We start from the raw sequence: 14,594 nt of genomic DNA, 5'->3' as shown, positions 1-14,594 counted from the left end.
TGTCTTGGTTCTAGTCCAAATATCTAAAAATTCTTATTTCAAGAAGCATTTTCTAGACAAGCAAAACATAGACTCAATCCCTATTCTACCCGTTAGCCCTTCAACTTACCCCTTGTTTCGCTCGTTCCGGTAAAGGGGTAGGGTGTCCCTATTCTCTTTAGCTTGAAGGCTTAGGGATAAGGGGAAGGTGTAGATAGTCATTCAAACTGAGATTTTTCAGGATCACACTCGAAACCAATGGCTAAGAAATTTTCCCAGACTACACCAGCTACAACGGCTGCATAGCTGCACCCGGAAGTAAGAAGATCCACAAATTAGTGTTTGTTTTTTTTTGTCATTATTACGAATTTTTACAACAAACAAGCACGTTTTAATATATTCATAACCAAGTTTGTTTTACCGTCATGCCTTTAAAAAAACGCTAAAATAAAAAATGCTAAATTTTGCTATCTAGAATAATAACTATTATCTAGAATAATAACTCTTGGATAGCAGTCTGTATAGTATAATAGTATTCTGTCACTTGATGACACTAATAACCTGTCAGAAAAGTCTAGTGGCTGAGAATGAGCTTTTTACAGTGTCTGCTATAATGTTAATGTTGTTTTTTTGTGTTTACATACATGAATATGGCCACTGTGTAAATGCACAGTATTATGATCTTATTGTCACATTAGATCGTTATGATAACATAATATATGCCTTCAGTCATTTCCTGAAGATAAATACAAAAAAAAAAAACTGTAATAACTACAGCAGTCACAATCGTCTGATCTCAAATGAAACAAGAGATCACGATGATGTATGATGACGTGTGCAGGTGCTGCAGTGCTGTCCCATTTCATAGGGGTAAATGAAGGGGATGGGGTAGGGGTACAATAATATAATTGGCATTGGGACATAATTTCCTGTTTTCAGAAATAATATGCCAATATTGAGTCAGTTTTGCTTAAAACAAGCAAAATAATCTGCCAATGGGGTAAGCAAAATGATCTTGTTTTTCCTTTTGACATAAGATTATTTTTACAACCCCATTGGCAGATTGTTTTGCTTCTTTCAGGGAAAAACGCACTTCATTTTGGCATATTATTTCTTAAAACAAGACATTATGTTTTACTTGTCCAGAATATTCTTCTTGATTCAATAATTTTCAATTATTTGGACGAGGAACAAAACAAAAAAATCTAAGTAAGAAAAACTTTTTTGCAGTGTAGTTTTCACTTGACGTAGATCTGCGAGCAAAGAGAATCTCTCCTCTGATTTTAAATCCTTTTGTCTTTAAAATCAGAAACGAATGCTTATGACATGTCCTTATCTTCAGCACAGTAATTTTCATTTATCAGTGACTGTGTCACTTTAAAATAAAATAAAATAAAATAAAGGATATATTAAAAAGAAATGATATACATGAAATGTGCAAATGTACAAGTATACCGACATATATAAAAGCACACACATCAAGGAAAATCAGCATTTGATCCCAGTTTACACGTGATCCTGAAATGTAAATGTAAGGATGATCAGGTAAACGTGAAAATAACTTTGTGTGTGTGTGTAGGTTTATCACAGGGGTGGGTGAAAGTTGATGGTGTGATGTCTAAGGCCTTGAGAGGTTTTATAGCTTTTCCCACAGCGACACTTGAAGGGCTTTCTCACACGGATCTGCGTCCTGTGGCCGTTTTTAGCATGGTACTTAATACCGTTCACATTCTGGAAAAAAGAGAAACATGAAAAACAAGAATGAGACAAAGCCTTTCCAGGATGAAAGAATTATTTGCGCAATAGTCTGCAGCATCCCAACCCCTTACTTAGACAGTCTGAATAATATTTAATGTGAACAACTAAACTGATTTTTGTAGCTGTATTTATACTGAATGTGCTATTTGTTATGGCTAAAGAAACACGATGAGAAGCAACACAATTGTAAGATCATATAGTTTTTCTTCTCTTCAAGCCATCTAGAGGCATGAGGTCGTTTTCATCAAGTGTTATATTTTGACTAACATTTTAAAAGTGTATTTGTTCTTTGTTTATGCGATTGTTTGATTCATTTACTATAAAACTTCAGACACAATTTGTAATAAATTTCCATATTTTTTGTAAAATATTGTGAATTCTTGATGATGGTGTAGTGAAAAGACACTCAAATGTTTGCTTTATTAAAGTTATGTGCTTCTATGTGAGTGCAGTACCTTGTATCTCTTCTTACATCCTGGAACAGGGCATGCGAAGGGTTTCTCGTCGCCTCCATTCATGCACATGGAGCTGAGGATGGACTCTGAGCTGATGGCACTTTCTGTGGTCCAGGACTCGTCACTGTCAGAGTCTTCGTACTCCACCTCCTCCTCATCACACTCGCTGCCTGAGGCACAGCAATAAAGTTAAACTCTTTAATTAGTCGTTTATTTGCTTCATATATTAGCTGATGTAAGAGCTAATGAGAACTGAGAAAGTAAACGTGCCCTTTGCTCTAATTATCCAATGTTTCTTTATTAGAGACCTAATGTGATTTTTTTTCCCTCTTTTTTTGCCACAGTTCAGTTCAGTCTTTATATTTCTGAAAGAACCCAGATTCATTTGGTAATATTCACCTGAAACAACTGGCTGTCTACTGTTAAGCACATGTTTCTCACTCTTGCCTTGTCTCTTAACATAGATCAATGGCAGGCTTATTGAAATGTCAAGTCAAAGACATGCACAGTATTAAATAAACAGGAAGTGGAACAGATATGCTGCAGAAAGTGGACAACACTCAAGCAATGGAAACTTTAGAGGACACACACATTTAGTTACCTCAGCTTTAGATGGAACTAACTCTCTGACAGCTAATGAAGAAAGTCAGTTTAGGACTAAATAATTACAAATTAAAAGATAGCAAATCAGCAGCCGTTAAATTTACCTCAAGTACTACAAACAATCTTAATGAGTTAGATAAGTAAGAAATAATTGCCATTGTGCCATGGAATTATTGTAAAATAATGGCGGTGATACCGAGGTTACTAAACAAAGCGGAATGACCATTAGACTATCGTGGGGCATTTTTATTTATTTTATTTTTATTTATCAGGAGTTGCCACAGTGGAACAAATTGCCAACTTATCCAGCATATGTTCTACACAGTGGATGCCCTTCTAGCTGCAAACTAGTACTGGGAAACATTCATACACACTTATTCACACATATACACTCAACTGGAGCACACTGAGGAAACCCACACAACAAGGGGAGAAGATGCAAACTCCACACAGAAATGCCAACTGACCCAGCTGGTACTTGAACCAGTGACCTTCTTGCTGTAATGCGATAGTGCTAACCACTGAGCCACTGTGTCGCCATCATGGGCATTCTTTTTTTAACGATTCAAGTGAGCAATTTTGATCTATTATTCCACTTACATTTCAATTACCACACATGAAGACATTGTTCAGATCATGCTTTTAGGATTCCTGCACATCCCATCTAAAAGCTTTTTTTTAATATATATATATATATATATATATATAAATTTCTGACTGTTGTAGGCTATGCAATTAGAACTAGAAATGCGTAGAACTGAATATTTTGTTTTAGTAGGTGCTTAATTTGAGCCAGATCTTGTTCCGGAAAATGTCAGATATTCGTGTTTGGCGTTCCGGTATTTATTTTAGTGGATCTGCCATTAACTGGTGTGCAGTGAATACCTACACGTGTTTATGTGTGTGTGTGAGAGAGAGAGACTCTCGATGGTGGTCACCATGTGCAAGTTAAAACAAAACTATTGGCGCTCAACAATATTTTCAGCTTTCTTATGTTTACAATCACTCTTATTGGTTGGTGATAGTTGTTTTGTGCGCAGTGAGCAGCGAAAATAAATAATGGCATAGTGGCCAATCTAAATTGTATTTGTATTTTAAAAACAGCAAAGATGCAGTGACGCATATTTTCATATTTTAAAACCACAAGTAAATCTGATAAGGAACCTGATCAAAAGAGATCCTAAGAAGATGAAACTGCACAAATGGATCAGGATAGCGAGAGACAGAAGAAAAGCGATCTCAAGTCAGCTGGAAAACATGCCAGAAGAGGTAACTGTGGACTCTTCTTGAAGATTAGACTAGTGTAATTTAATTATTTGTTTTCCACTTGGCACATAATAGTGATGTGAGCTGAATAGTGATTGTTTATCCTTTTGTGTTTGTAGCTACATGTTTTTATTATTCATGACTGACCTATAACATTATATGGCACAAAATAATTAAAGACCGTTCAGAAATGTGATGCTGTTGTTTTGCGCTATCACTGTTTAATGATGTCATATTGCGGGAAAACTAAAATTGTTTGGTGGATTATTTCCTGGTTTTGTTCAAGGAATTATTCATTTACAAATTAAACACTGCATATTAGAAAATGGGATTCTAAATCATGGCAAGTTGCCTTCTGCTGTTTTGTTGGACACAATGTAAACCGATGAAAAACCCCACAGAAAAAGAAGACCGACCATTTTTTTAAATACACATTTCTAACACTCTAGATAGAATGGACTAATGTGCAGTTTATTGCTGACGAGTGAATATATATGATTCAATAAATCAATCAAGGTCAATGGGATCCAGGTCCTAAATACCCAGAATGCTTTGAACTGTAACGACACGTTCACATTCTCCATTAATTACTCATTTTTATGTCATTTTAACCCCCTAAGATCTTCGTTCAACTTTAGAACACACATTAGGATATTTGAAATGAAATTTGAGAGCTCCCTCATCCTCCATAAACAGCAACAATGTTCAAAAAACAACCAAAACAATGTGAAAACCTTCTATGTGACTTCAGTTGTTCAATAGGAGGCTCCATGAACACTTTTCTGTACCAAAAGAACTATAAAAATGACTGTTCGCCAATGTTTTTTTTTAACTACAGATCAGGGTGTATGTGTACATTAGATTCAGCAGTGCAACACGCACACGTCGTATTTCCTGTAGTAAATGTGCACCCTGATCTGATGCGGAAGACATGCAAACAAAGTGTTCTTCATATAATTATAGCTGAACCACTGAAGTCCAAGGGAATGGTTTGTTTTTTGGTTCCTCTACTGGACTTAAACATCTCAGGCTATATAGCATAAGGACGCTCTAAGATTTCATAATAAATATCTTAATTTGTGTACTGAAAATGAATGAAGATCTCAGGGAGCTGTAACAACATGAGGGTGAGTAATTAATAACAGAATTTTTATTTTTGGGGTAAACTAGATCTTTAAGCTGTGCATTTGCCTAAAAATTATTACATTGTATAAAATGGTATAAATAACTTTGATGTAAAAAGTTCCAAGCCCCAGTAACCTGTAGGTGTGCTGCTGCGGAAGGATGATGAGGGTGTGATGGGAGGCGTGACAGGTGGAGTTAGGCTGCCGTTGCTGTGGCGTGGAGGTGTAGCTGTACTATTACGCGATACACCGCCGGTGACTGATATAGCAATTTTGGGTTGGACCTTCTTCTTCTGCGTTTCCTGCTCTCTGCGAGCTGCTTCAGTCATGAATCTAAAAAGAAACAAAAAGGACATGTCAATATTTATCTACTGATTATAGTATCCTTAAAATGACAGTAATTTAAAACTTTAAACAAACAGAAGCTACAATTGACTGTAGTGTGTGTTAAATATAAATGACCTCGACACACACAGTAAAATGCTTTGCTTTGTGTTTTTTTTTTAGCTTTGTGTAGCTTTCAAACTGTAACACTAGTAGTGACAGTATAAAGTATTTATTTAATTATTTTCATAAAAGTAAGGCTACAAGCCAAGCGTAGCTAAGAGGTGATTTTATGCTAGCAAGCTGTAGCCTTCATGGAACTGAAAGTGTTAGGATTATTATAAATATGTTCGCCATTTTTGTTGCAATTTTTTGCAGTTTATTTGAGATTATATTATTGTTGCGGATATTTAAGGTATCCTGAATATCTCTTTAGTCAACATTTGAAGGTTTCAAAATTTTCCTAAGACAAGAATTAGTGTTGTTTCATAGCAGAACTCGGTCCTGGAGAGCCAGTGTTCTGCAGAGTTTAGCTCTAACCTCAATTAGACACACCTAAACTAGCTAATCAAGCTCTAACTAGGTGTACTAGAAACTTTATTGTGGATGTGTTAAAGCAAGTTGCAGCTAAACTCTGGAGGACATCGGCCCTTTAGGACAGAGTTTGAGCAATCCTGTTTTATAGTTTTTTAAGGATAATTTTAGTATCCTAAAATAATATTATCACAATGTGATCATTTGCAGTAGTCAAATGGCAAGAATATGCAATGATGAGTCGGATTATAATTTATCATTTTGTGAGGGTTTAAAGCATTCAGGCGTAAGATAATGTACCGTTTGTAGCTTTGAGAAATTAATAAAGATTAATTTTATGGAACTGTTTATAAAATGAAGAAAATGCAGTAGTATTTCACATTTTATTGTTCAATTCCTGTATACCTGAATACATTTGGACTCTTGGGAAAACAATAAGCTGTTCATTAAATTTGCATATTTTTCTTTAATAAATGTATCTATGCTTGTAGATTATTATATTTTATGCACTACCCTTCAGAATCTTCCCAATCAATCTAAAATAATAGATTCTTTAAAAACATTTATTGAACTCATGTGGTGAAATTGTATTCATATCTCAATATATATCATAGAATAAAAAAAAATTGCAATGTGTAATTTTTAAATATCGTACAGCCCTAGATCATTTTGATGAAAGTTGATTTTGATCAACTTCAAATGTGGACCTGTATATATAAACAAACAAACAATTCATTTACAGCAATTGTTATTAATCACTTTAATAAAAGCCTTTACTTTGGAGTCATCTTTAGAAATCTAAAATGCTGTTTAACAGATTAAGAAACATTATTATTAACATGTTGCTGGAAATTGTTGCAATGAAAACGGGGAATTACTCTTTTAAGTAATTTTTTATCACTAGAAGTTTGAAAAAAACACAGCACATTTAATAGAAAATGAAATCTTTTTAAATCATCTTAAATATTGCTCAAAAACCAATGATCAATGATGTGTGTACATCATAAACTTTAAGACAATTGTATGAAGCAAATTATATCAAACGAAGACAAAGCAGTATTATTTCACATTTTATTATTTTAATACTGTATACCTGAATACATTTGGACTCTTGAGAACTCAGTGTTGAAGGTAATAAGTTATTTAAATACCTCATTACTTCAACTTAAATGGAGTAAGTTCACAGTACTCATTCAGATTTGTTTTTTAACTCAAATGATTTGTAGCAATCGGTTTCCTCAATCGGTTTGAGTTGCCTTAATTTATTGGGTTTTACAGTACTCAGTTTGAGTTCTCTTTATTTATTGGGTTTTACTGTGCTCAGATTGTTTCCTTTACTCAAATGGATTAAGTTCACAGTACTAAATAGGATTCGTTTTTAAACATAAATGGTTTGTTGCAATCGGTTTCCTCAATTGTTTTTTAGTTGCCTAAACTTTTAAGGTTTTACAGTGTAGTGACATTGTATTCATATCGCAATATATATCATAGAGCAAAATATCACACTGTGTAATTTTTCATATAGCGTACAGCCCTAAATAATTTCGATGAAAGTTGGTATTAATATACGTATATATACACACAAATAAATAGTTCATTTACAATAATAGTTATTAATCACTTTAATATATTTTAAGCCTTTACTTCAGAGCCATCTTTAGACATCTAAAATGCTGTTTAACGGCTTAAGAAACATAATTATTAATATGTTGCTGGAAAAGGTTGTGATGGAAACCTGGAATTACACTTTTAAGTATTTTTTATCACTAGAAGTTCTAAATAACACTGCACATTTATTAGAAATTTAAATCTTTTTAAAGCATCTTAAATATCACCCATAAACCTTTGACCGATGATGTGTGTACATCATAAACTTCTTAATGACAAATTTATGAAGTAAATTAGCATAGAAATATTTCAACATGCACACCGATTGATGTAGCTCAGTGCGACGTATGTGGGCTGCTGCAGCTCCTGCCGCTCCAGAACTCTAGGGTCTGTATCTGAGAAAGGAAGAGACAAAAAAAACACATTAGACATATGAAGCTGAATAAAATACACATATAGCACTGCACCAAAACCTGACATTTGCACGGTACAGAATGTCATATGCACTGTAAAAAATGCTGGATTCAGCACAATTGATTTGTGTTAGGACAACATTAAGGAATTAAGTGAACTTATTAGTGTTTACAAATTTAAATGGATAGAATTTAATAACACAATTAAGCTGTTAAATTGAAAAGCCTCAAAGAAAACTTAAGAATTGTGTTGTTTTCAGCTCATTTAAATAAGTAGTTTGAACAAAGTGTGCAAAGCAACATCTTGAAACATAATAGTGCTTACTATAAGTTTACTCAAACAAGAACCCTTAATGCCCCACAGCCCAGACCAAACCACTACACCACCACACTTTTTCCATTCGGCTTGTGACAGCAGGCAGCTTCCATTGCCTGAGGCTCAACAGGCAATGCTTCAAAGTTACACAGCAAAGTGTGTGTGTGTGTGTGTGTGTGTGTGTGTGTGTGTGTGTGTGCGTGTGTGTGTGTGTGCGTGTGTGTGCGTGTGTGTGTGTGTGTGCGTGCATGCTTATCTGTATGATGGCCTGAGACTGCCCTCATGTGGCAAAGAGTCCTTTTTTGTTCGCATTTATCAGTGTTATTTGTACAAATGTGCACATGCTTGCAAAATGGTATTTAACAAAGACATTTTTCAGTGTGTGCTCATGAGAAAGAGAGAAAGAGAGAATTGTAGGATGTTAATTGCTGCTTAAAGCTCATTAAAACATAAATGGTGCACAGAAGACCTCACAAAGAGAAAAAAGACACACTGCTGAGTGTGTGCGTGTGTATGTGTGTGTGCTGGCACATTCCACATTTGTTTAAATGACCGCTTGGAGTAACGAGAAAAAGAAAATATGTTTTTTTTTTCATGTTAAGATGGTTGCGTTGCATGCATGTGCACAGTTATATGTGTGGTGCATAAGAGGCAGGGTATATAATAAGTGCCATATGTCTAAATGAGGGATTACTGAAAGCCATTAAAGGCATTCCATCATGTTCACTTCACCAGTATTCTCCCTTAACATGGAGCGACTTCTACAAGCTCACTGTGCAAAACATGCCAGACCTCCCATGCAAATATATGTCTTTTGCACTGTCAAATTTCACACAATGTTACGGTCTTGTATTCCAAAACCCAAATGAACTGCATGAAGTAGCAAAGAGTAGCTTTTAAAGGAAAACCGGTGTAGATTGTATCTGTTTCTGCCTTATTATCATCAGAGCACTTTCTGGTTTCAGCACTGCATGTATCAGGCCTTCCTCACCTCATAAAGGGGACACACACACGCACACACACATCTGTGTATCTCAGGTGGTCCTCAGAGGTGGTCTTCATCAGTGGTTTATTAGCATTTACAAATCATTTACCTGCTGGTGTGCCTTTTCAAGCTTAAACATAATTGTCATTCATTAATAATTCGCAATTAGGCTAAAACAATTTAAATGGATTAAACAAATATTATTTAGCAGATGGCATTTTAGTGACTTTAAAAATGACCAACAGGCGATTCAATAAAACAGCTTTAAGGAAAGCACAGAGGATTTTTTCAATAGTACATTAAGTGCTTAAAGAGGAAAGGAGTTTTCAGTTATTTTTCATAAGTTTTCATTTCAGTTATTTCTCTGTATAGTATCTATGAAGACTGTTTTTAAAATCGAATATATGATGCATTACAGTTAAATAAATCTAAAACACACATGCACACACACACACACACATATACATGCATTATATATAAATCAGCATTTAGAGGTACATCCTTCACAAATCTCTCATTTAAATGAATATTTTAGGATACTTTACAATATCATGTTTATATACATTAGTTTAGTCAATACTAAAGCCAAATCTGGAGCTTATCTAACAAAATAACTTACTATAACGGTCCAAAAACTAGTAGACCTAAATTTATGTTATAGAAAAATATTAAATACAAATTTTTAAAAAGAGGACAAATCAAGAGAAGCAAAAACATTTAAAAATTTTGTAAGTTGTAATTTTTTTGCAATATTTAGCTTGAATTAAATTGTATTATCTTTCAATTTCTAAATATGTTTGGTGACTAAAATATTATTTTAGTAAATGTATCTGTTTAATAAAAATGTTTTGTTTAAATGCAGCAAAATTCATTGCCTATATTCACTGAGAAATGGATAAAAATATTCATTTTCAAAATGGGGTGTACTCAGTTATACTGAGCACTGTATATATATGTATATATAATGGCTAATCAACAAATAAAATATACATTGGTTACTTAATGAAACTAAAATAAAACAGCAAAACTGCATTTTTACACATTTCTTGTATTACTTATTAATACATTATTTATCGAACTGTATTATTATTATTATTTATTAATTTATTTGAATTTATTTTCCCTTTTTTATTTTCCCTTTTAGGCATGGGACAATAACCATTATCAAGGTTTGGAAAAGTCGTTTTCTGATATAATGTTGTGTGTTAGATTTTTTATTTACCTTTTTTTTCTTTTTCTTTTTTGGACAACAGTATCTCTGGCAGAAAATATATTCAAAGATGCCATTTAAAAATTGTGATTTTTTAATTCATTTGAATTATTTAGCCTAACATGTTTACTGTCCCAAAATATTTAAAATGTTTCTTAAAATAATATATTTTTGTGTTTATGTGGGATAAAAGTTATTTTTTACCCGGAAATTTAAAAAAGAATATATTTTAGAGCAGTAGTCACAATACTGTGAAACCGTGATTTTTTTAACCAGGGTTATCATACTATCAGAATCTTATACCGGCCCATGCCTACTACAGTAACACAAAACTGTCACAGTTTACTATGTCATCAGTTACTCATAATATTACTTTATAACTGTTAATGCTGCTCTTTTTCAGTACAATTAAAGATCTAAATAATATATTTAAAAATAAAACATTTTAAAAGTTTTATAAATTGTATCAGTCTTTAAGTCGTGTTTAAGGAACATATTTGAAAATCGTGGCAGCGTCAGTTTACTTCATTCATTCATTCATTCTCTCTTCGGCTTAGTCCCTTTATTAATCTAGGGTCGTCACAGCGAAATGAACCGCCAACTTATTCAGCATATGTTTTACGCAGCAGATGCCCTTCCAGCTGCAACCCATCACTGGGAAACATGCATACACACACTTTTAGAAACATAAACTACGGACAATTTTAGCTTATCCAATTCACTTGTACTGGATGTCTTTGGACTTTTGGGGGAATCTAAAGCACCCGGAGGAAACCCACACAAACACAGTAAGAACATGCAAACTCCATACATGACCCAGTCAGTCTTGCTGTGAGGCGATCGTGCTACCCATTGTGCCACCATGACGCCCTTCTGTTTACTTCCAATTCTGTAATTTATATACTACTGTTCTGCAACAGAATATTCTGAAAGAACCTTTGGTTTTTATATTTGAAATTAGTACTAGTACATGCGTGTAAGTGTAATTATGTGCCAGCCAGGTGCAGAACAATAAACGGTTGCCAGAGTTAATGTTTTCCAATTTTATGATTTCCTTTCACCTACAAAATGAAAGCACACAAGGTCTTTCCACAGGAAAAGTTGCAAGGAAATACATATGCACACACACAAATACACTTAGCATTTAGTGCTTGTTAAACTGAAGGCCCCAATTTTCACATTTAGCAAAATCATAACTCAGTCCAAAACTACAAGCATCCTTACAGCAGCAGGAACGTCTCCCAACCAGTAACAGTAATATTGCATTTTAATGGGCCATGACCGGTATTAAATCCCTATGAAATCTTTATGTAGGGCTAATAATGTCGGGCCCTCTGTGAGGACATTAAAGAACTTTCTCCAATAAACATGCCTTTTATTCGCAGGCATATCATTAAATCCTTTGCCTATCAAAGCTCACTGGGCTATTTGATGCAGTCCCAAACGCTGATTTGGAATCAGGTGAATCTAAATAAGACAGATGTAGTCGAAGTAGCTCTGAACCTAGCAGAAGAGCGAATGTGCCACCCTGTGGTTAAACACAACACAAAAGCTATCAGAAAGCAAAAAGTGTGTCCCTGTTAGTGTGAGTCTGAGGAGCCTGGCATGGAGCGGTGATGCAGGAATGCCGGGTTTGTTTTCCAGACGGCTAATTAAAAAGCAGGGGAGTGTTTTAATGTGCTGGAGAGCAGCAGGTCTCCGGATGGAGGAAAAGGAGGAGGAGGGGAAAACAGGCGGGAAGGAGAGGATGGAGAAAACTCTAAACGAGGCTGTAATTACATTTCTCAGAGCTCAGCAGGATACAACGCTCCAAAAAACACTTCCGTATGTACACACAAGCACACGCAAGCTCAAGGACGAGGGCACACATGAAAAGGGAAACCAAAACATTAGCACTCACACACGCAAATGCACAGATTACGCACACCAGTACATACAGGCAAACACACACAGGGTTTGGGGAGGGAGGAGAGCTGGTGTTATGGATTTTCCACTGGATCTCACTAATTGCCTCATAAAAAGGCCTGACGAGTCATTTTCATTCTCTCTTACACATGCACACACTAGCAATTAAATCATAATGATCTCAACAGAGCTGAACAGAATTTCAATTTCACTCATATGTGTGATTACAATTTCTTGATATTATTTTGTCAATTATATTATCTTTAATTGCAAAAAGGGCTATTTCAGATACAAACACTATATCAGTCATTAGTTTGGAAACAGTAAGATTTCTTAATGTTTTAAAAGGCTGCTTTTATTTGATGAAAAATACCAGAAAAAAACTGAAATAATATTACAATTTTAGATGTAGAATGTTCAGTGCTCAGCATAATTGAGTACACACCATTTTGATTCATTTCTCAGTGAATATAAGCAATGTATTTTAACAAAACACATTTATTAAAAAGATATGTTTATTGAAATAATATTTTAGTCACCAAACATATTTAGAAATTGAAAGATAAAACAATTATTATTTTTTGCTTGTCTTGATTTTTCTTCTTCTTTTAAAAATTTGTATTTAATATTTTTCTATAACATCTTTTTGGGTGTACTAGTTTTTGGACCATTATCATAAGTTATTTTGTTAGACAAGCTCCAGATTTGGCTTCAGTCCTGATGTACATGCACAAATATAATATTGTAGCTTCCTATTAAAAAGATGAATTTAAGATTTGTGAGGGGTGTACTTAAATATGCTGAGCATTGTAGTTTTAAATTTACTTTATTCCTGTGATTCAAGGGTCACACAATCTTCAGTGTTCTTCACAAATCATTGTAATATTATGATTAGTTATTATTGGTACAAAGTTACTCATTCATTCATTCGTTTTCTTAGTCCTTTTATTAATCCAAGGTCACCACAGCGGAATGAATCGCCAACCTATCCAGGACGTTTGTACGCAGTGGATGACCTTCTAGCCGCAACCCATCTCTGGGAAACATCCACACACACACACACACACACACACACACACACACACACACACACACACACACACTCAATCACACTCATACAGTTTACAATTTTGCCTATCTAATTCACCTGTACCACATGCCTTTGGGGGAAACCGGAGCACCCAGAGGAAACCCATGCGAAGGCAGGGAGAACATGCAAACTCCACACAGAAGCGCCAACTGAGCCGAGGCTCGAACCAGCGACCTTCTTGCTGTGAGGCGACAGCACTACCTACTGCCCCCCTGCGTCGCCGGTACTGATTATTAATAGTGATAAATTACTAATAGTGATACATTTTACATTTAGGATTCTTTGATAAAAAAGAAAGTTGACAATAACAGCTTTTATTTGCTGTCTTTTTTACATCATAAATACATTTTGCACTTCATAATACAAGTTTTAGTTTTTGAAGGATGACGTTACACTGAGGATTGCATTCATGATGATGACAATTCAGCTTTGAATCACAGGAATGAATTATATTTGAAACTAAATTCAATAAGAAAAAGGTTACTTGAAATTGCAATAAAATTTACATTATTTGTCATCAAATTAAAGACTTGGTAAGCAGAATTGGCTTCTTTTAAAAAAAAATTTAAAATCTCTGCTAGTGTACACCAAAACTGGTTAAGGTATAGTTCATTATTATTTTTGCCATCACACCCCTATTGTTCCAATTGTGTTCAAGTTCAACTTTTGTTAAACACAAAAGAAGATACTGTAAAGAATGTAGGACAAAATTCTTCGAAAGAAACTCATAAAGGTTACATTGAAAAACCCAACTGTCAACCTTATTAACTGAAATGAGTGTAGTTAACTCAAAATTTACTGAAAGGTAATTCTACTCATTTGAAAAAAAGTTAAGAACAAAGTTAGTCAGGGGTAATTTAATGAGTTCATTAACTGCCTCATTACTTCATCTTAAATGAAGTTCTCAGTACTCATGGTGCCATTATGGAACGGTAAATGGTTATTACATTTTCCTTTTAACCCTATAAAAATTATTATAAACAACATGTGGAACAATTATTCACTATATCTTCACACAGCAAAT

The 14,594-nt window shown here is 34.4% G+C and overlaps 1 protein-coding gene across 1 annotated transcript in view; it reads right to left on the bottom strand.

Annotated features, from left to right (window-relative positions):
- Positions 1 to 320: 320 nt before the first annotated feature.
- Positions 321 to 14,594, bottom strand: part of jazf1a (JAZF zinc finger 1a) — a 33,582-nt gene continuing 19,308 nt past the window's right edge. The window contains 4 exon segments of the mRNA NM_001044955.2: positions 321 to 1,710; positions 2,193 to 2,362; positions 5,322 to 5,518; positions 7,974 to 8,046. Coding sequence (NP_001038420.2) covers positions 1,564 to 1,710; positions 2,193 to 2,362; positions 5,322 to 5,518; positions 7,974 to 8,046 — 587 coding nt within the window. The 3' untranslated portion in view covers positions 321 to 1,563.

This window comes from Danio rerio, chromosome 19 (assembly GCF_052040795.2).
Source record: "Danio rerio strain M-AB ecotype USA chromosome 19, GRCz13ab, whole genome shotgun sequence".
Taxonomy (NCBI): Eukaryota; Metazoa; Chordata; class Actinopteri; order Cypriniformes; family Danionidae; genus Danio; species Danio rerio.
The sequence above is the reverse complement of the archived record's forward strand: the minus strand, read 5'-3'. Positions and strand labels throughout refer to the sequence as shown.